Source organism: Hyperolius riggenbachi, chromosome 10, assembly GCF_040937935.1.
Source record: "Hyperolius riggenbachi isolate aHypRig1 chromosome 10, aHypRig1.pri, whole genome shotgun sequence".
In the NCBI taxonomy this organism is placed as follows: Eukaryota; Metazoa; Chordata; class Amphibia; order Anura; family Hyperoliidae; genus Hyperolius; species Hyperolius riggenbachi.
Window position 1 is genome coordinate 237,536,158 of NC_090655.1, and position 22,668 is coordinate 237,558,825.

General features: G+C 45.0%; 1 protein-coding gene across 1 annotated transcript; it reads left to right on the forward strand.

The window, feature by feature from the left end:
• Positions 1 to 844: 844 nt before the first annotated feature.
• Positions 845 to 14,659, forward strand: LOC137534939 (zinc finger protein ZFP2-like). The gene is made up of 5 exons (XM_068256666.1): positions 845 to 916; positions 2,630 to 2,812; positions 2,927 to 3,024; positions 3,135 to 3,465; positions 10,526 to 14,659. Exons 2-5 carry the CDS (start codon positions 2,680 to 2,682, stop codon positions 11,866 to 11,868), a joined length of 1,905 nt encoding a protein of 634 aa, XP_068112767.1. The 5' UTR covers positions 845 to 916; positions 2,630 to 2,679; the 3' UTR covers positions 11,869 to 14,659.
• Positions 14,660 to 22,668: the final 8,009 nt, after the last annotated feature.

A 22,668-nucleotide genomic window follows, 5' to 3' on the forward strand; every position in this document is an offset into this window, starting at 1 on the left:
ACCTTCACTGGGGGCAACTATACTAGCTTCTCTGGGGCAACTATACTACATACACTGGGGGCAACTATACTAGCTATACTGGGGGCAACTATACTACCTACAGTGGGGGCAACTGTACTACCTACACTGGGGGCAACTAAACTACCTACACTGGGGGCAACTATACTACCTACACTGGGAGCAACTGTACTAGCTATACTTGGGGCAACTATACTCACTTTACTAGGGGGCGACTATACTAGCTTCACTGGGGGCAACTATACTACCTTCACTTGGGGCAACTATACTAACTATACTGGTGGTAACTATACTACATACACTGGGGTCAACTATACTACTTATACTGGGGGCAACTATACTACGGGCAACTATACTACCTATTCTGGGGTAAACTATGCTACCTTTACTGGAGCAACTATATTAGCTATACTGGTGGCACCTATACCTGGCATTACCTGATGTGGCGTGCTTAGTATGCCGTATTCGCTCCTTTCCTTTTGTGTGTGTGTGTGTGGGGGGGGGGGGGGTCTTATAATTCCTTGCACCGAGTGTCAAATGCCCTAGGTACGCCACTGCACTCCTCTCCTCCATTGCTCTCTCTCTCTTGTAGGTGATGGTTAATCTAGATGGCCAGTTACAGTTTGATTAATCTTTAGGCTCTCCAGATACAACCTATAGTCAGCTGCTTCCTAGATTATATTTTATGTGTTTTATCGAAACCGTCAACAAGTAAAATAAGTAAAACTAGTTCTGACGTTACACCAGTGTAATGTTACCTGCAGTGCCCCAATTCTCCACAAGGTGGCGACAACACACTAACCAACAATGGAGGTGGAGGGGAAAACACAGGAAATTCAGAATAAGAAGCGAGTTGGAAGGAAATGGAGAAGAGCCATTCCTGGAGCTGGCAGCAGAGGTAATAAGATATTTTATATATACAATCAGTATCCACTCATCCCCATCACTGCTGCTATGTGTACAGAGATAACTGATCCCTTCCCATCAGTCTCTGCACCACAGGAGCTTACACTCTAATGTCCTCACTACAGTCACACACTGTTATTATTATACATGTATATAGCTCTGACATATTCCACAGCACTGTACAGAGATCACTGATCCCTTCCTATCATCTCTGCATCATAGGAGCTTACACTCTAATGTCCTCACCACAGTCACACCCTATTATTCTACATTTATATTGCTCTGACGTATTCTACAGTGCTGTACAGATATCACTGATCCATTCCCATCCATCTCTGCACCACAGGAGTTAACACTCTAATGTCCTCACCAGGCTTTACACACCATTAACATTATACATTTATAGCTCTGACATATTCTACAGCGCTGTACAGAGATCAGTGATCTATTCCCATCAGCCTCTGCATCACAGTAGCTTACACTCTAATGTCCTCACCACAGTCACTTACTATTATTATTATTATTATTATTATTATTATTATTATTATTATTATTATGATACAATTATATAGCTCTGACATATTCCATAGCACTGTACAGAATTCAACAATCCATTCCCAGCAGTCTCTGCACCACAAGAGCTTACACTCTAATGTCCTCACTACAGCCATACTATTATTATTATTCAATAATACAGCCCTGACATATTCCACAGCACTGTACAGAGATCACTGATCCATTCTCATTATTTCTGCACCACAGGAGCTTTACACTCTAATATCCACTCCACATGTGGTTGGAGGGGCATGCTGGGTCTTGTAGTATATGTGGCAGCAGGGCTATGCTGAGGAATGCTGAGACTTGCAGTACATGTGGTTGGAGGGGTATGCTAGAGCTTGTAGTATAGATGACTTGAGACACATGTTGGGCCTTGCAGTACATATGTCTGGAGGTCATTCTGAGAGTTGTAGTACATGTGGTGGAGGAACATGGTGAGATGAATATTACATGTAGCTGATAGGTCATGTGACTTGTAGTTCATGCTGCAGGAGGGGGATTAAGGGGTTTGTAGGACATGCAGCTGGAGGAACATACTGGTACTTGTGGTATATGTCATTGGAAGGATATGTGGGGACTTGCTGACTGTTGGAAAATCAAGAAGGTATTGCTTCCAGCATTATACCATAATACAAACTAGGCAGGTGCCTAGGGCCTAGTGGATATCAAGGAGCCCACATTCTCTGACCTCTCTCAACCTCAGATTACCAAAGGGTGAGTCAAATCTACCACATAGCCTAGGGCTCCGTTTCATCTTCACAAATATCTGGATCCATTGACCCCCATAAGCCTGATGATCAACTGCAGAGTAAAGGAAATCTAAAAATAAAAATAAAAAATCAGTTTAACAAACCTTGTTTCTTTGTTGTTGTTTTTTTGCAGAGTAAGTTAAATTGATTTTTTTTTTATTTTGACTTAAAGAGAACCCGTAACCAAGAATTGAACTTCATCCCAATCAGTGTCTGATACCCCCTTTTCCATGAGAAATCTTTACCTTTTCTCAAACGGCTCTGTAGGGCTAATATTGTGGTGAAACCCCTCCCACAGGCAGAGATGATGGGAAGGGATCAGTGATCTCTGTACTTTATTACAATTGAACCACTATCCTGTATCTGGTCTCATTTTTTCCAAATTCCCTGCACTACAGGAGGAGGGGGAACATCTGAAAGCACAGAAGATCAGGAGAAGAATACTGGGATGGAAGATCAGAAGACATTTTCAACAGTGAAGGTGAAGGAAGATGTGATGGAGGAGGGACAGCATTTAGAAGGACACAAGGACCTCTACAAGGACACCATGATGGAGAATCATCCGCCCTTCACATCACCGGGTAAGAGGAGACTTTCATTTCTTGTAAAGGAGAGAGCAGTATGGAGGGTCCACCTAGATCCCCCATCATCTGATAATCACATAGACTTGTATTCAATCAGTGTGTTTCCTACAGGTGGACCCAGCACCAGAAACCCACCAGAGAGATATACGGGTCCTCTTTATTCCAAAGATTGTCCACAGGAAGATCCCACCACCCCCCACCACTATCAGGTATATGGAATTGACGGTTTCGATCTCTAAAGAGACTTTATACTGTATGACATTATGTTCTTCTCCACTTTGAAGGTTTTCTTTTCAATATCATCATTTTGTTTGTTTAGGCAGAAAAACTAGAATATGAAAAGCTTGAAGAAGAAGAGATGTATGCAAAGAGTGATCAGAGAAGTAGTATGGAGGGTGACAAGATAAGGACAATTAAAGAGGAAGAAGACACATATGTGAGGGGAGATCATCAGTCTATGGAGGAGGGTGACATGATGGGGACAATTAAACAGGACAAGGAAGAGCTGTATCAGCAGTCCATGGAGGACGGTGAAATGATGCGAATAATTAAAGTGGAAGAAGAAGATACATACATAAAAGGGGAACAGCAATCTATAGAAGAGGGCGAAATCACAAGGAAAAATAAGGAAGAAGAGCTAAAAGGCTGGGGTAAATCTCTGTTTTTATATCTTTATAATCAAGAAGTGTTGAATAAAGATGATACAATTTATTGATGACTTAAAAGAAAAGAGTAAGCTTTCAGCTAATAAGCCTTCTTCAGACTCTATTCCTACATGCCCCGACTCTTTTTTTTTTGTAGTTAGCCAATACATGGTATCATCCTAATTGCAAACTTCTTGCTTACAAAATTCAAATAAAAAAAGTTTAGAATTTACTAAACTTAAAAAAATACCTGACTGACTCTACAAAAAGTTCATTTCCATTCCTCAGTGTAACATCATAGTACTAATAAATGAGGAGGAGATACTGTACACCATATGAAAGGCCCATCTCCATTCCTCAGTATAACATCATAGTACCAACAAATGAGGAGGAGATACTGTACACCATATGAAAGGCCCATCTCCATTCCTCAGTATAACATCATAGCACCAACAAATGAGGAGGAGATATTGTACACCATATGAAATGCCCATCTCCATTCCTCAGTATAACATCATAGCACCAACACATGAGGAGGAGATACTGAACACCATATGAAAGGTCCATCTCCATTCCTCAGTATAACATCATTTTACCAACAAATGAGGAGGAGATACTGTACACCATATGAAAGGCCCATCTCCATTCCTCAGTATAACATCATAGCACCAACAAATGAGGAGGAGATACTGTACACCATATGAAAGGCCCATCTCCATTCCTCAGTATAACATCATAGCACAACAAATGAGGATATACTGTACACCATATGAAGGGCCCATCTCCATTCCTCAGTATAACATCATAGTACTAATAAATGCGGAGGAGATATTGTACACCATATGAAAGGCCCATCTCCATTCCTCAGTATAACATCATAGTACTAATAAATGCGGAAGGAGATACTGTACACCATATGAAAGGCCCATCTCCATTCCTCAGTATAACATCATAGTAACAACAAATGAGGAGGAGATACTGTACACCATATGAAAGGCCCATCTCCATTCCTCAGTATAACATCATAGTACTAATAAATGCGGAGGAGATACTGTACACCACATGAAAAGTCCATCTCCATCCCTCAGTATAACATCATAGGGCCAACAAATGAGGAGGAGATACTGTACACCATATGAAATGCCCATCTCCATTCCTCAGTATAACATCATAGTACTAATAAATGCAGAGGAGATACTGTACACCATATGAAAGGCCCATCTCCATTCCTCAGTATAACATCATAGCACCAACACATGAGGAGGAGATACTGTACACAACATGAAAAGTCCATCTCCATCCCTCAGTATAACATCATAGTGCCAACAAATGAGGAGGAGATACTGTACACCATATGAAAGGTCCATCTCCATTCCTCAGTATAACATCATAGCACCAACACATGAGGAGGAGATACTGTACACCATATGAAAGGTCCATCTCCATTCCTCAGTATAACATCATAGCACCAACAAATGAGGAGGAGATACTGTACACCATATAAAAGGCCCATCTCCATTCCTCAGTATAACATCATAGCACCAACAAATGAAGGGGGGGGGGGGTACTGTACACCATATGAAACGTCCATCTCCATTCCTCAGTATAACATCATAGTACCAACAAATGAGGAGGAGATACTGTACACCATATGAAAAGGTCCATCTCCATTCCTCAGTATAACATCATAGTACAAACAAATGAGGAGGAGATACTGTACACCATATGAAAGGTCCATCTCCATTCCTCAGTATAACATCATAGCACCAACAAATGAGGAGGAGATACTGTACACCATATGAAAGGCCCATCTCCATTACTCAGTATAACATCATAGCACAACAAATGAGGAGGAGATACTGTACACCATATGAAAGGTCCATCTCCATTCCTCAGTATAACATAATAGCACCAACAAATGAGGAGGGGATACTGTACACCATATGAAAGGTCCATCTCCATTCCTCAGTATAACATCATAGCACCAACAAATGAGGAGGAGATACTGTACACCATATGAAAGGCCCATCTCCATTCCTCAGTATAACATCATAGCACAACAAATGAGGAGGGGATACTGTACAGCATATGAAAGGCCCATCTCCATTCCTCAGTAAAACATCATAGCACCAACACATGAGGAGGAGATACTGTACACAACATGAAAAGTCCATCTCCATCCCTCAGTATCACATCATAGTGCCAACAAATGAGGAGGAGATACTGTACACCATATGAAATGCCCATCTCCATTCCTCAGTATAACATCATAGTACTAATAAATGCGGAGGAGATACTGTACACCATATGAAAGGCCCATCTCCATTCCTCACTATAACATCATAGCACCAACAAATGAGGAGGAGATACTGTACACCACATGAAAAGTCCATCTCCATCCCTCAGTATAACATCATAGTGCCAACAAATGAGGAGGAGATACTGTACAGCATATGAAAGGTCCATCTCCATTCCTCAGTATAACATCATAGTGCCAACAATTGATGAGGAGATACTGTACACCATATGAAAGGTCCATTCCTCAGTATAACATCATAGTGCCAACAAATGAGGAGGAGATACTGTACACCATATGAAAGATCTATCTCTATTCCTCACTATAACATCATAGTACCAACAAATGAGGAGGAGATACTGTACACCATATGAAAGGTCCATCTCCATTCCTCAGTATAACATCATAGCACCAACACATGAGGAGGAGATACTGTACACCATATGAAAGGCCCATCTCCATTCCTCAGTATAACATCATAGCACCAACAAATGAGGAGGAGATACTGTACACCATATGAAAGGCCCATCTCCATTCCTCAGTATAACATCATAGCACCAACAAATGAAGGGGGGGGGGGTACTGTACACCATATGAAAGGTCCATTTCCATTCCTCAGTATAACATCATAGTACAAACAAATGAGGAGGAGATACTGTACACCATTTGAAAGGTCCATCTCCATTCCTCAGTATAACGTCATAGCACAACAAATGAGGAGGGGATACTGTACAGCATATGAAAGACCCATCTCCATTCCTCAGTATAACATCATAGCACCAACAAATGAAGGGGGGGGGGGTACTGTACACCATATGAAAGGTCCATTTCCATTCATCAGTATAACATCATAGTACAAACAAATGAGGAGGAGATACTGTACACCATTTGAAAGGTCCATCTCCATTCCTCAGTATAACGTCATAGCACAACAAATGAGGAGGGGATACTGTACAGCATATGAAAGACCCATCTCCATTCCTCAGTATAACATCATAGTACAACAAATGAGGAGGATATACTGTACACCATATGAAAGGCCCATCTTCATTCCCTAGTATAACATCATTTTACCAACAAATGAGGAGGAGGTACTGTACACCATACGAAAGGCCCATCTCCATTCCTCAGTATAACATCATAGCACCAACAACTGAGGAAGAGATACTGTACACCACGTGAAATGCCCATCTCCATTCCTCAGTATAACATCATAGCACCAACAAATGAGGAGGCGATACTGTACCCCATAGGAAAGGTCCATCTCCATTCCTCAGTATAACATCATAGTACCAACACATGAGGAGGAGATACTGTACACCATATGAGAGGCTCATCCAGTGCTGGTCGTAATGGAGAAAGCTACGCTTACGGATCATTACGCGTAATTTTACGCTATTACGCATTACGAAATTACGTTTACGGCATAGACATTCAATTTCGGTACATGTCTATAATTACGCATAGCACTTACGCAATTACGCGTAAGTATACCGTAATTCAAGTTATTACGTTATTGGCTTACACGTAAAATCCTACTAGCAATTAATGCGTAAGGTTATGCTGCCAAGCGGAAAAGTTGACGCATGGATCAATGTTAGGTAGCCGCCGACTTTAAGGGTTAATAGCAAAGCCCCCTTAAGTGCTAAGAGCCTCAAATTTGGAGAATATATTAAGGAGATCAGAAGGAATAAGAGGAAAAAAATTTTTTTCAAAAAGACCTTATAGTTTTTGAGAAAATCGATGTTAAAGTTTCAAAGGAAAAATATATACATTTAAAAACCCGCCGACTTTAACGGTTAATAGCAAAGCCTGCTTAAAATTTAGGAACACCAAATTCACAGGGTATATTAAGGGGATCAGTGGGAATAAGAGGAAAAATTTTTTTTTCAAAAAGACCTTATAGTTTTTGAGAAAATCGATTTTTAAGTTTCAAGGGCGAAAATGTCTTTTAAATGCGGAAAATGTCAGTTTTTTTTGCACAGGTAACAATAGTGTTTTATTTTCATAGATTCCCCCAAGTGGGAAGAGTTTTACTTACTTCGTTCTGAGTGTGGGAAATATAAAAAAAAACGACGTGGGGTCCCCCCTCCCAGACCTCTTTAACCCTTTGTCCCCCATGCAGACTGGGATAGCCAGAATGCGGAGCAGCGGCTGCGTGGGGCTCCGCACCCTGACTATACCAGCCCGCATGGTCCATGGATTGGGGGGTCTCGGAAGGGGAGGGGCAGCCAAGCTTTCCCCTCCCCCTCCGAGCCCTTGTCCAATCCAAGGACAAGGGGCTCTTCTCCACCTCCGATGGGCGGTGGAGGTGGAGGCCGCGATTTCCTGGGGAGGGGTTCATGGTGGCATCTGGGAGTCCCCTTTAAAAAGGGGTCCCCCAGATGCCCACCCCCCTCCCAGGAGAAATGAGTATAGAGGTACTTGTAGTACCCCTTACCCATTTCCTTTAAGAGTTAAAAGTAAATAAACACACAAACACATAGAAAAAGTATTTTCATTGAACAAAAAACATAACCACGAAAAAAGTCCTTTAATATTCTTAATTAACCATTAATACTTACCTGTCCCTTTAAAAGCCAGTTCCCACGCAATATCCTCGGAAATATACTAATCAGTTACAATGTAACAAAGTTATTACAATGTAACAACTTTGTTACTTTGTAACACCACCGCACCCGACGTCACTCGCCGCTCACCCGCCGGCCGCCGCATACACGCTAGTCCCCGCCGGCTCCCGCCGTCCACTCCGCCCACACCTGTCACTCATATACATGCTGGCACCCGTGGGTGCCAGCATGTATATAGGTGACATGTGGGAGAGGCGGGGAGGGCAGCGGAGCCGGCGGGGACTTAGCGTCCCTTCACCCGACAGAGCTCTGAGCTATATTAGCTCAGAGCTCTTGAAAGCATCTTTGTATTTGGGCTCCAAGGAGCCCCATTGGTCCTTAGCAGACCAATGGGGTTCCTTCAAATCAGAAGGAACCCCATTGGTCTGCTAAGGACCAATGGGGCTCCTTGGAGCCCAAATACAAAGATGCTTAGAGAGCTCTGAGCTATAGCTCAGAGCTCTGTCGGGTCCTGCAGCACAGACGCGGAGGCGGCGGCGGCGGTGAGTGACGTCGGGTGCGGCGTAGTTACAATGTAACAAAGTTGTTACATTGTAATAACTTTGTTACATTGTAACTGATTAGTATATTTCCGAGGATATTGCGTGGGAACTGGCTTTTAAAGGGGCAGGTAAGTATTAATGGTTAATTAAGAATATTAAAGGACTTTTTTCGTGGTTATGTTTTTTGTTCAATTAAAATACTTTTTCTGTGTGTTTGTGTGTTTATTTACTTTTAACTCTTAAAGGAAATGGGTAAGGGGTACTACAAGTACCTCTATACTCATTTCTCCTGGGAGGGGGGTGGGCATCTGGGGGACCCCTTTTTAAAGGGGACTCCCAGATGCCACCATGAACCCCTCCCCAGGAAATCGCGGCCTCCACCTCCACCGCCCATCGGAGGTGGAGAAGAGCCCCTTGTCCTTGGATTGGACAAGGGCTCGGAGGGGGAGGGGAAAGCTTGGCTGCCCCTCCCCTTCCGAGACCCCCCAATCCATGGACCATGCGGGCTGGTATAGTCAGGGTGCGGAGCCCCACGCGGCCGGTGCTCCGCATTCTGGCTATCCCAGTCTGCATGGGGGACAAGGGGTTAAAGAGGTCTGGGAGGGGGGACCCCACGTCGTTTTGTTTTTATATTTCCCACACTCAGAACGAAGTAAGTAAAACTCTTCCCACTTGGGGGAATTTATGAAAATAAAACACTATTGTTACCTGTGCAAAAAAAACTGACATTTTCCGCATTTAAAAGACATTTTCGCCCTTGAAACTTAAAAATCGATTTTCCTCTTATTCCCACTGATCCCCTTAATATACCCTGTGAATTTGGTGTTCCTAAATTTTAAGCAGGCTTTGCTATTAACCGTTAAAGTCGGCGGGTTTTTAAATGTATATATTTTTCCTTTGAAACTTTAACATCGATTTTCTCAAAAACTATAAGGTCTTTTTGAATAATTTTTTTTTCCTCTTATTCCTTCTGATCTCCTTAATATATTCTCCAAATTTGAGGCTCTTAGCACTTAAGGGGGCTTTGCTATTAACCCTTAAAGTCGGCGGCTTTTTTATATTATACGGGAGCGTAATATAATATTACGCGATTACGGCAGACTGTGTAATTTCAATGGGAGTTTACTGTCTTACGCGTAATTTGTTACGCGTAAAACGTAACCCTACGGTCTACGCGTAATTAATTACGCGTAATACCGTAACCTTACACGTAACGCTTACGGTGCATTTGTAGTGAATTACAATGCGTAATTACGCTAATGCGTAATTTCGGCCCAGCACTGGGCTCATCTCCATTCCTTAGTATATCATCATAGCACCAACAAATGAGGAGGATATGCTGTACACCATTTGAAAGGCCCATCTCCATTCCTCAGTATAACATCACAGTGTCAACAAATGAGGAGGAGATACTGTACACCATATGGAAGGCCCATCTCCATTCCTCTGTATAACATCATAGATAGCACCAACAAATGAGGAGGAAATACAGTACACCATATGAAAGACCCAACTTTATTCCTCAGTATAACTTAGCTAAGCTGAGGTGGAGGTAGGTCCACCCCCCTTAAATGACATAAGAATGACTAGTTTTGTTATGCCAAGTCTATGATAGAGCTCAATAACATTGGTGACTATCAGTAACATTTTCCCTTCAGTAGGGGGACACCATGTCAGGAGGAAATCGGTGAAATCTCCGGATGATACTGCAGTGGATAATGGCTTCACACAATGTTCTCCAGAAAAAAAAACTATTATCGTAAATACACATCACAGGGGTCACAATGCAGATAGTGGAACTGCTCCATCTAGTGGTGAGGAGTCTTCTGAGAATTCACAAACTGAATATGCTGAATGCAGCAAATTTGAAGCATCCATAGCTAATCACCAGAAGACACAGTCACACAAGCTTCAACTATCAATTTGCAATTGTGGGAAAAGTTTCAGTCACAAAGGAACCCTTCATAGACATCAGAGAATCCACACTGGTGAGCGTCCTTTTTCCTGCTCAGTGTGTGGAAAATGTTTTAGTCAGAAAATATCCCTTCTCACTCATCAGAGAGTTCACACAGGCGAGCGTCCTTATTCTTGTTCAGAGTGTGGGAAATGTTTCACTGACAAAAGAAATCTTATTACACACCAGAGAAGTCACACAGGCGAGCGTCCATTTTCATGTTCAGAGTGTGGGAAATGTTACATTCAGAAAAGAGATCTTCTCAGACACCAGAAAAATCACACAGGCGAACGTCCGTATTCATGTTTAGAATGTGGAAAATGTTATGTTCAAAAAAGAGATCTTCTTAGACACCAGAAAAATCGCACAGCTCAACATCCTTATTCCTGTTCAGAGTGTGGGAAATACTTCACTCAGAAAGTATCCTTACTCAAACACAAGAGAGTTCACACAGGTGAGCGGCCCTTTTCCTGTTCAGACTGTGGGAAGTGTTTCAGCCAGAAAGGATCTCTTCTTAGGCACCAGAAAAATCACACAGGCGACCGTCCGTATTCCTGTTCAGAGTGTGGGAAATGTTACATTCAGAAAAAAGATCTTCTTAGACACCAGAAAAATCACACAGGCGAGCGTCCTTATACCTGTGCAGAATGTGGGAAATGTTACAGTCAGAAAGTTTCCCTTCTTAGACACCAAAAAATTCACAAAGGTGAACGACCTTATTCCTGTTCAGAGTGTGGGAAATGTTTCACTCAGAAAGGTCATCTTCTTATACATCAGAGAATTCACACAGGTGAACGTCCTTTTTCTTGTTTAGAGTGTGGGAAAAGTTTCTCACATAAAGGAAACCTTCTTACTCACCAGAGAAGTCACACAGGCGAGCAACCTTTTTTTTGCTCGGAATGTGGAAAATGTTTCAGCGATAAAGGAAACCTTCTTAAACACCAGAGAAGCCACACAGGTGAGCGTCCTTTTTCCTGTGCAGAGTGTGGGAAATGTTTTACTGACAAAAGAAACCTTCTTGCACACCAGAAAACTCATACAGGTTAGCGTTCTTTTTCCTGTTTAGGGTGTGGGAAATGCTTTACACTTAAAGGAAACTTAAAACGTACGCCATGTGGAGAAAAGCTGATGGAGACCGTGGAATTTCCTGTTATTAATCATTTTTCATATTCTTTTTATCTTGAGTTAACAAGAACTCGTATTCAGGAAGCATGTCAAATAAACCCTTTTAAAGGTTATGTGAAGTGAAATTAAAATAAAAAAAAAACAGATATTTACCTATGGAGAGGGAAGGCTTTGGGGCCTCGATTCATGAAATTGCAGTAGTATTCCTGTCGCATGCGCATGTAACTACCATGAGATACGCTCATAGCACGACCACAGAACTCCATTAGTGCAGCCACTACTATGGTAATGCGCGTGTTACTATAATGCACGTGGCCACAATCATGGAGTACCCTGGTCATGCTACGATCGTATCCCGCAGTAGTTACGCTTGCACGAGACTGAAATATTTCCATGCACTTTGAAATATTACTGTGGGCTGTGTATGCGCAGTAATATTAACGCAATTTCATGAATCAAGGCCCAGGTCCCATACAGCCTTCCCGTTTCTCTCACCGTCCCCTCTATCCAGCATTGTCACCTCCATAAGAGCTTTTCGACCAATTGGAGTATGGCTCTGAGTATCCACTGAAGGCAGCAGAAGCCTGTGTGCTCCCGAAAACTGGCCTCTACGTACTGCGCATGCATGAGCACACTCTGATGCTCACAAAGCCCATAGTGTCAGATTTGAACGGGAGTGACAGTGCTGGAACGAGGGGTTCTATTAGATCCAGAGCCTCCCCTCTCCATAGGTGAGTATCTGACTTAGGGGCTAATTGGACCATGCCTTGTAAGGGTTTTTTCGCCTTCCTCTGGATCAACAGGGATATGTGAGGGAGCAGGCTGGAGTTGTACTTTGTACTGGTTGAACTCGATGGACGTATGTCTTTTTTCAACCAAAATAACTATGTAACTATGTGACTATGACTTTTTATTTTAATCTCACAAATGCATATGCAGCACCATAAGGAAAGCTGCTGATAATACTGTATATCATAAATAAGTGTCATTAGGTTACATTAGTTACAACAGGACATCAAAAGGGTTCTTGCAAGGATACTTACATAGTTTGGTAAAAAAAAAAAAAAAAAGTCACCAGTCCATCAAGTTCAACCAAAAAAAAAACCAACAGCAACAACAAAAAATAAATCCTGAACACGCACATATCCCAGTTGATCCAGGGACGCGCAAAACCTTACAAGACCTGGGCCAAATAGCCTTTAGGGCCCGTTTCTACTTGTGACACACCCACGCGGCGTCATTTCCTGGTGCGCGGATACACAGATGAATCCCATCAGCTGTGCCGTGCACGGCTATGGGATTTGCAGCCTCCAGCACCATTTCGGATGGAAATGTCAACTGAATCACTAGCGCAAGCCAATCGGCTGGCGGGTGCCATTGTACACTATGGCAGAGTTTCCCCGCACGATTTGCCTGCGGGGAAACTCTGTCGATTTGGCGCGGTAACCGTGCCAGTGGAAATGGGCCCTTATTTAAAGGGAAAAAATCCTTCCTGATGGCATTCAGATAAATCCCTGGATCAACTCTTCCGGGAATTACCTAGTGTTTTCTAATTTCTCAGTGTTGTGAGGTATGTACAACAAATAGATAAGGTTCCTTGTTTACCCCATAATGCTGTGAATACACGATGTGTTTTTTCGGCAGATAGATGGTTCAAACGATAATTGCTGACATGTCCTATCTTACTTTCGATTGTTTTACCGTTCGGTTTTTCATATAAGTGAATGAAATGAATTGGTAAGGAAAAGATAAGAGAATCGAGCGGAAAAACCAATCGAAAATTGATCGAACGGAAAATCGAATGAAAAAACACATTGTGTATTCCCAGAATGAGGCTGATACACACGATGCAATTTTTCTGTCATATCGAAGGGAACAATTTTCTGATCAGTACTGCACAAAATGTATCCTTTTCTTGATCCGTAACAGATCAGACATGCCATAAACGGTCAATTGACTCATCGATCTGATGGGAAATTTAAATTGTGTGTGCCAGATGTAACAAGTTCCAGACTTAGGCTGACCTGGAGAAGTCATAAATTCAAAGTATTGGATCAACTCTGTAAAGGTGCCCCTACATTACTAGATTTTCCTGGCAGAATCATTATGATTCAATCTCCAGGAGATCGATGCTGCAATGTGGCCGCCCAATTTTAATTTTGGTAAATTTTTGCAGAAATTGATCACTCAAAACATATAAACCTCAGTCAAAAGGGGGCGGTCGGGTGTGCAGCGGTAACAGCATTCAATTTCAGGATGACCGATGGATCCCCGGCCAGTGTCTCCCCCCCCCCTCCATGTAAAGTGTGCTCCACCGGGCTGTGTAGAGTGTTGCAGCGAAGCTCACATTTACCTATCTGCCAGCGCATTCCTGCATCTTCTCCTCAATGCTGCCAAGGTGCTTGTACCCCGTGACCTGACGGCATGTGTGTGGTTCCATGCGTGCTACCTGGTCACGATATACAGCCTCCCAGCGGCGATGGAGAGAAGACACAGGAGGAGGTGCATCAGCGGATAGGTGAGTGCACTCTCCACTACAACCAACCCGGGGCAGCCCATTACAAGGGAGGGGGGGGCAGATTACCAACACTCCCAAGAGGGTTACTGCGGGTCACCTTTGAGAGTTTAGAGACTCAAGCTCTTGTTGTAATGTTTTTACATTTAATTTACTTTTATTTTATGCTGTTGTATATAGGTTTATTTTGTAAATCCTTTTTTTTCTGTAAATATTTCTGGATTTTTTTATTTTTTTTTAATAAAGCAATATTTAAAAAAAAAAATGTCAAATCTCTGAATGCTCTATCTAGAAAATAAAGAACTCCTGTGTGTTCTTAGTTCTATATTTATTATAAACACAAGGTGTGAAGTTGCTGTACAGGCAGAGAAGAGGATAAGTAATGTTTAGCTGTGCAGACAGTGGAGGGGATAAGTGCTGGCAGGCGGTGCAGGCAGAGGAGGGGATAAGTACTGGGTGACTGTGCGGGCAGTGGGAGGGGGATAAGTGCTGGGTGGCTATGCAAGCAGAGGAGTATATGAGTGCTGAGTGGCTGTGCAGGCTGAGGAGGAGATAAGTACTTGGTGGCTGTGCAGGCAGAGGAGGGGATACATGCTGGGTGGCTGTGCAGCCTGAGGAGGAGTTAAGTGATTGGTAGCTGTGCAGGCAGAGGAGGGGATACGTGCTGGGTGGCTGTGCAGGCTGATTAGGAGATAAGTGCTTAGTGGCTGTGCAGGCAGTGGAGGGGATACGTGCTGGGTGACTGTGCAGGCAGAGGAGGGGATAAATGCTGAGTGGCTGTGCACGCAGAGGAGGGGATTAGTGCTGGGTGGCTGTGCAGGCAGAGAAGGGGATTAGTGCTGGGTGGCTATGCAGGCTGAGGAGGGGATAAGTGCTGGGTGGCTATGCAGGCAGAGAAGGGGATTAGCGCTGGGTGGCTGTGCAGGCAGAGGAGGGGATAAGTGCTGGGTGGCTGTGCAGGCAGAGGAGGGGATTAGTGCTGGGTGGCTGTGCAGGCAGAGAAGGGGATTAGCGCTGGGTGGCTGTGCAGGCAGAGGAGGGGATAAGTGCTGGGTGGCTATGTAGGCAGAGAAGGGGATAAGTGCTGGGAGGCTGTACAGGCAGAGAAGGGGATTAGTGCTTGGTGGCTGTGCAGGCAGTGGATGGGATACGTGCTGGGTGACTGTGCAGGCAGTGGAGAGGATAGGTGCTGGGTGACCGTGCAGACAGTGGAGGCGATAAATGCTGAGTGGCTGTGCAGGCAGATGAGGGGATAAGTGCTGGATGGCTGTGCAGGCCGTGGAGGGGATACCTGCTGGGTGACTGTGCAGGCAGAGGAGGGGATAAGTGCTAGGTGGCTGTGCAGGCAGAAAAAGCGATTACTGCTGGGTGGCTATGCAGGCTGTTGAGGGGACAAGTGCTGGGTGGCTATGCAGGCAGAGAAGGGGATTAGTACTGGGTGGTTGTGCAGGCAGAGAAGGGGATACGTGCTGGGTGGCTGTGCAGGCAGAGGAGGGAATATGTGCTGGGTGGCTGTGCAGACAGAGAAAGGGATTAGTGCTGGGTGGTTGTGCAGGCAAAGAAGGGGATACGTGCTGGGTGGCTGTGCAGGCAGAGGAGGGAATATGTGCTGGGTGGCTGTGCAGGCAGAGAAAGGGATTAGTGCTGGGTGGTTGTGCAGGCAGACAAGGGGATACGTGCTGGGTGGCTGTGCAGCAGAGGAGGGATTACGTTCTGGGGAGCTGTGCATGCAGAGGAAGGGATGAGTGCTGAGTAGCTGTGCAGGCAGAGAAGAGGATGGGTGTTTGATGGTTGGGAAGGCAGAGAACTGAATAAGTGCTGGGTGGGTGGTCAGGGAGAGAAGAGGATGAGTGTTTGATGATTGAAGTGAAGGCAGAGAACAGGATGGGTGCTGAATGGCTGGACACAGAATGGAAAAGTGCTAGGGACTGAAGGCAAAGATGTTGTAAGACTATGCCGACAGAGAAGGAGCTAAATGCTGGGTGGCTGTGCAGGAACAAGTACTAGATGACTGCAGGCAGAGGAGGGAATAAGTGCATAATGAAAGTGCAGCCAAAGCAGCAGAATGAGTACTGGCAATGGCTTTTATTTTTGTTTTGAAGACATTGGGAAAAAGCCACCATTCCTGTCAGATTTACTGATTTCAGTGTCCTGACTGGGAAATAAGAGATGAGTATTCCACCAATCCGCCAATTTTATGATATCCCTCAACCCACACTCCACCTACCCACAGTCTGCACAGCGTTCAGCTGCCGGGAGGAACAGAAAAGTCCCCATACAACGCTGGAGTAAGTAAATATTACACTGCTCCGCTGCGCTACTCTGCACCATGGAGAGAGGGTGCCACGGAACAAAAGGGTGTGTGTTAGCAGGAGAGGGAGAGAGAAGTTTCTATACAAATTTCCCTGGCCGCGTGGATTGTTACTGTGTCCCTGCTGAAACTGAGAATGCTACAACCAGAATCACTGTCACTGGTGTTCCCCTCTGGATGGGGAGGCAGTGTGCTGTCCTTTCACAGCTTAAAATCATGCATATTTTAAGCTCTCGCAGGCCAAACAGAATATCAAGGCGGGTCGCATTTGAGTTTGACACCTGTGGTGTAGGCCAATATCGGTCTAATGGTATCCATACACGGTACAATAGAAATGTTTGATTTTCCCATATATTTGACTAAAATAATCGAATCAAATGAAGGTCAAAAGTAACCTTTTTCCGATCAAAAAAATAAACATTTTCCAGTGTTTTCGATAAAAATCCAATCGGTTATGTTAGAAAAATCTTTATATTCAATCTAATGGAATAATCAAACTGAATTATCTAACCGAAAAAAATGGAAAATTGTACCACGTATGAGCACCGTAACGCAACACCCCAGAGTTAGTGATGTAGATGGGGGCAGACCCAAGGGGTGTTCCTCTGCGGGAGAGCATGCAGTGCTCAGCAACAATCCTACAATTCTTTTCTGAGAAATCTCAGAAAGAATTCTTGGGGATCTGGGGAGAATGATTTGTACTTGATGAAGAGGATTACTATGATCAAAGGACACAAGGGCCCATATGCACTTAGCTTTTTCTCCTGAGAATAACTTTTAAGTACTTTACTATTAGCACCAAAAAGTAGGTAAAAAAGTATTATCAAAACTATTTTATGTATTTTCTTTCTTGTTGGTGATTGCTGGTTGGCTTTTAATTGACAAGTTTGAAAATATCACTAAGGCCCCTTCACACTTAAAAGTAGAGATGTGGCGAACGGTTCCCGAACCGTTCGCCGGCGAACATCTCTGAATCCCTGGGGAGTTTACTACTTCCGGGTCGCTCTGACCCGGAGTAGTACGCCTGCACTGCCCGGCAAAGCGCGTCCTAGATCGCGCTCCTGTTGCCGGGCACTTTCTGCGCATGTGCGTGACGTCATGAACGACGTCACGCTCATGCGCAGAGAGTGCCCGGCAACAGGAGCGCGATCTAGGACGCGCTCCGCCGGCGCCGGGCAGTGCAGGCGTACTACTCCGGGTCAGAGCGACCCGGAAGTAGTAAACCACCCAGAGATGTTCGCCCGGCGAACAGTTCGCCACATCTCTACTTAAAAGCGCAAAGCTTGCAGGAGTGATTTTTCCGTGATTTAACATGAAAAATCACTGGACACTGCAGCAATTTTCCCGCGATCGCATTTAGCGCTTCTATAGCACTGAAAAGCGATCGCAGGCGATTAACGTAAATCACCCAAGTAAGAATGGGTCCATAGGGTATTATAGCACTAGCGCTTTAAAAAGCGCTAGCGCTTGAGCGTTTTGCCAAAATCGCCGGCAAAGCACTCTAGTGTGAATGAGACCTTAGGGCTGGTGCACACTGCAAGAGCTTTTCTGAGTGCTTTGTGATTTTAAAAGCTCTTGCTAATGTAATGCTTTTTGAAAAAAAAAAACCATAGCATTGCATTTGCAAGAGCGTTTAAAATCACTAGCGCTTAAAAAATTCTTGCAGTGTGAACCAGGCCTTAGGAGAAAACTCAGGAAAAAAGTTAATTTCATATGGGCCCAGGAGTGAGAGAGAAATGGAGGCTGACATATTTATCTCCTTCTAGGCTAGGTGCACACTTAGTAGAAACGCTAGCGTTGCGGAAAACACAGCGTTTTTTGCCGCTAATGGAAGTCTAGGGGCCGCAGGAAAAAACGCATATGCGTTTACTATTAGAGATGGCCGAACCTCCGATTTTTGGTTTGAGAACCTCCCGCGAAAGTTAAGTTCGCGCGAACGTTCGCGAACCACAATAGACTTCAATGGGGAGGTAAACTTTGAAAACTAGAAAAATTTATGCTGGCCACAAAAGTGATGGAAAAGATTTTTCAAGGGGTCTAACACCTGGAGGGGGGCATGGCGGAGTGGGATACACGCCAAAAGTCCCCGGGAAAAATCCGGATTGGACACGAAGCAGCATTTTAAGGGCAGAAATCACATTGGATGCTAAACTTCTGCGCTCTCTTGACGCGACTTCAAATGTAAACAGGAAGTGCGTCAAGAGAGGGCGGAAGTACCAGATGGTACTAGCGCCTAGCATCTCCGGCTGCCCGCTTCCTGCCCTCCTCCTCAGGTACTTTTGGGGGGCTTAAATTTAACGTTATAGGGTACCGGCAAAAGGGAGAGCTTAGCGGGGAGGGGTGGGGGGCATTTCCGAACCCCCCCCCCCCCCCGCGCGCTCGGGGCATGCTCTCCCTTTATGCTGGGACCCTGTAGGGGGCCCCAAAGGGACATGTTCGGGTTGGGTTCGGGGTTCGGCCCGAACATGCCGAACATCGGGGGCATGTTCGGCCGAACCACCCCGAACCCGAACATCCAGATGTTCGCCCATCACTAGTGGTGGTGGAGAAGGCAGTCAAGCGGCCTGCGGGCAGATATGCTGTGTGGGGAGAGACTTAGTCTTGGGGCAGGCAGTCACACGGCGTGCAGGCAGAGATGCTGTGTGTGGGGACTGACTTAGTCTTCAGGCAGGCCTGAGCGTGCCTTGCAGACCAGGCATCCGTGGTCAGATGGACTCTTCACCCAACGCTGTTTGCCAGAGATAACACCACTTGCCTTTCAACATCACGGCACAGTTTAGGTATCGCCTTTTTTGAGAAAAAATTGCAGCCTGGTATTTTCCACTGCGGTGTGTGGCTTTGCTTTTGCGTGCTGCTTTTCCTCAGGTGGTCATCCCATTGCAGTTTGTGGTCTGTAATCATGTGCCTTCATAAGGTAGTTGTCCCTACGCGGGTCTTGGTCTTTCCACGGCTCAATTTTCGGTGGCAGAGAGTACAGATGGCATTGCTCTCATCTGAGGCAGACACAAAAAAAAATGTCCACACCGCTGACGCTGAGCCCTGGGGTGATGGCACTTTGGTGGTGAGGCCGACTGAGTGTTAAGTGGGGTGCCAGAATCAGAGCAGGAGGAGGAAGTTAGGTGCAGTTAACAGGTATGCACAGAGTGGTATATCACACTGCGTGCACTCACGTAGGTAGGTGGGTGCACTGAACACAACAGGTAGGTATATGCAGTGATGAGGTGGGTGCACTGAACACAACAGGTAGGTATATGCAGTAATGAGTATTACAATGTGCACCTGTCACACACAGACAGGTAGCGGACATGCACAGTGACACTGCGTGCGCTCAGCTCACATAGGTAGGTGGGTGCACTGTGAACAACAGGTAGGTAGGTATATGCAGTAATGGGTATTACAATGTGCACCTGTCACACACAGACAGGTAGCGGACAGGCACAATGACACTGCGTGCGCTCAGCTCACGTAGGTAGGTGGGTGCACTGTGAACAACAGGTTGGTAGGTATATGCAGTAATGGGTATTACAATGTGCACCTGTCACACACAGACAGGTAGCGGACAGGCTCAGTGACACTGCGTGCGCTCAGCTCACGTAGGTAGGTGGGTGCACTGTGAACAACAGGTAGGTAGGTATATGCAGTACTGGGTATTACAATGTGCAACTGTCACACACACAGGCAGGGCCGGATTTAGGCCAAGGCCGCCTAGGCCATGGCCTAGGGCACCACAGGAACAAGGGCACCAAAGCAGCAGTATAAACTGGTGCAGCATTTGTAAGCTTGCAAATGCTGCAATGCAGGGAGATCAGGCGAACGCTTGACTGCGGTACTCCGCTGCTAGTCGCCTGTGCAGCAGACACCTCACTCTCTGTGGACGCTTGCATTGTGGCCGACGGCTATGGACTTGGGCAGCATAGGAGATGGAAAGGAAGAGGAAGCTTCTGCACTGGAGATGAGTGGAGAAATAAGTGACACTGATGGCTGCTGCAGTGTGAAGGTGATCTGGCTACCTATACTGAAAGGGGGGTTGGGAAAAAGAGGGATTAAGGGAGTCATCTGGCTATCTATACTGGAGGTAAGGGGGCGGGGGAGTCATCAGGCTATCTATACTAGAGGGAAGGGGGGAGGGGTCATCTTGCTACCTATACTGAAGGGGGGCAGCTGGTGACAGTGGCCTTAGGCGGTAAAGAGTACAAATCCGGCCCTGCACACAGGTAGTCACTGAATGTGCTGGGCCTGGCAGTGGTACACACACAGAATGAATTATCAAGGCTGTCTATGCAACACAAGTGTCAGTGGGACACACAGAAAAAAAAATAGATCACAAGAACAAGATTAGCTCTCAAAAGAGCTGTTGTGGGGTGCTATTTTAGCAATAAGAATCAGCAAGGAGCAAGCTAACAAGCCTACAAGAGCCTAACTAATCTTTCCCTATGAGAGAGTCTGCACTGCAGCAGCTGTCCCTTCTTTATTTACTACAGGCACACGAGTGAGTAAAATGGCCGGCGCTGCCTGCCTTTTATAAGGGGGGGAGTGGCTCCAGGAGGGAGTGTAGCCTGATTGGCTACAATGTGCCTGCTGACTGTGATGTAGAGGGTGAAAGTTGACCCTAATGGTGCATTATGGGGGCGAACCGAACTTCCGCAAAAGTTTGCGGTTCTCCGCGTCCGCGATTGCGAACCCCCGGAAGTTCACCGGGAACCGTTCGCCGGCGAACCGTTCGGGCCATCTCTATTTACTATGCATGCGTTTTCAAAAACGCTAGTTTTGTTGCATGATATGCAATAATGCATCTAAAATGCACATTCCAAGTCAATGGAAACGCAATGGTATGCGTTTTTCATGCGTTTTCCATGCATTTTTATATGCGTTTTTGTTAAAAAAATTGTTTTGTGATGTATATCCGCTTCCTGTTGTCTTCCTAGTTATTTGCATAAAACGCAATTGTAAAATGCATGAAAAACGCATACAAAACGCATATGTGTTTTGTATATGCAAACCGCAAATGCATTAAAACGCACGCAAAACGCTTGAAAAAATTTGCATTCAGTTGCACTATTGGAGGATATTCAATTTCAAAATGGTTTGCGTGCAAAGTATTTTATCCACACCGCAGTTTGCACCAAATAATTTACCCACACCACAGTCATACACTATTATAAAGTACTGTACTAGACCCTTTCACCACGCTGAGGTTCCCAGAGTCGAAAGGGGTCCTACCATTGATATGTGTGTGGGGAGCCAACTTAATTGTGGACCATGGGGCCTGGGACTATGCTCTGCAATTTTTGATCTGCCTTTAATTTGTTGCCGGGCTTCTGCTGACTATATATAAGGCAGTTGGTGCTTTGAAGTCAATTCTCACCTATTTAGTGGTTTTTGTGTGCTTGTGGGAGGAGGTTGTGTGGGTAATCTCCTTAGTGGTGGGAGCAGTTGTGGATGGTTCCCCCCAGGTGGTGAGAACAGATTTAGGGGGTGGTCTGCGCTGCTCCTACCCCCTCAAGGTGTAGCTGGGACCCCACCTGTTTTGCACACCTCTGTATTTGAATGAAGAAGTAACCCTGGGTGGCTCAGGGGGAGCTGTAAACAGTTTAGTATTCACACCACTTGAAGCTGCTCCCCCAGTTACTGAAATATGGTATACAAAAATCCCAGAAAATAGTGAGGATCTGAAATTTAGCATGGAAGTAGCCTCGGGGTGTCCACTCTCTGCCTGTACAATTTGGATTGGAGGATCTATAGATACACACAGGTCTAAAACCAGGCCCGGATTTACATCACAGGAGCCTATAGGCACAGATGTCCTGGCGCCCTAGACTTCACACTCCACGAACCTACAAACCCCTCCCACAACCGCACCACAAATGTGCTGGCTGGCCCAGCTGTAATTTCTCCC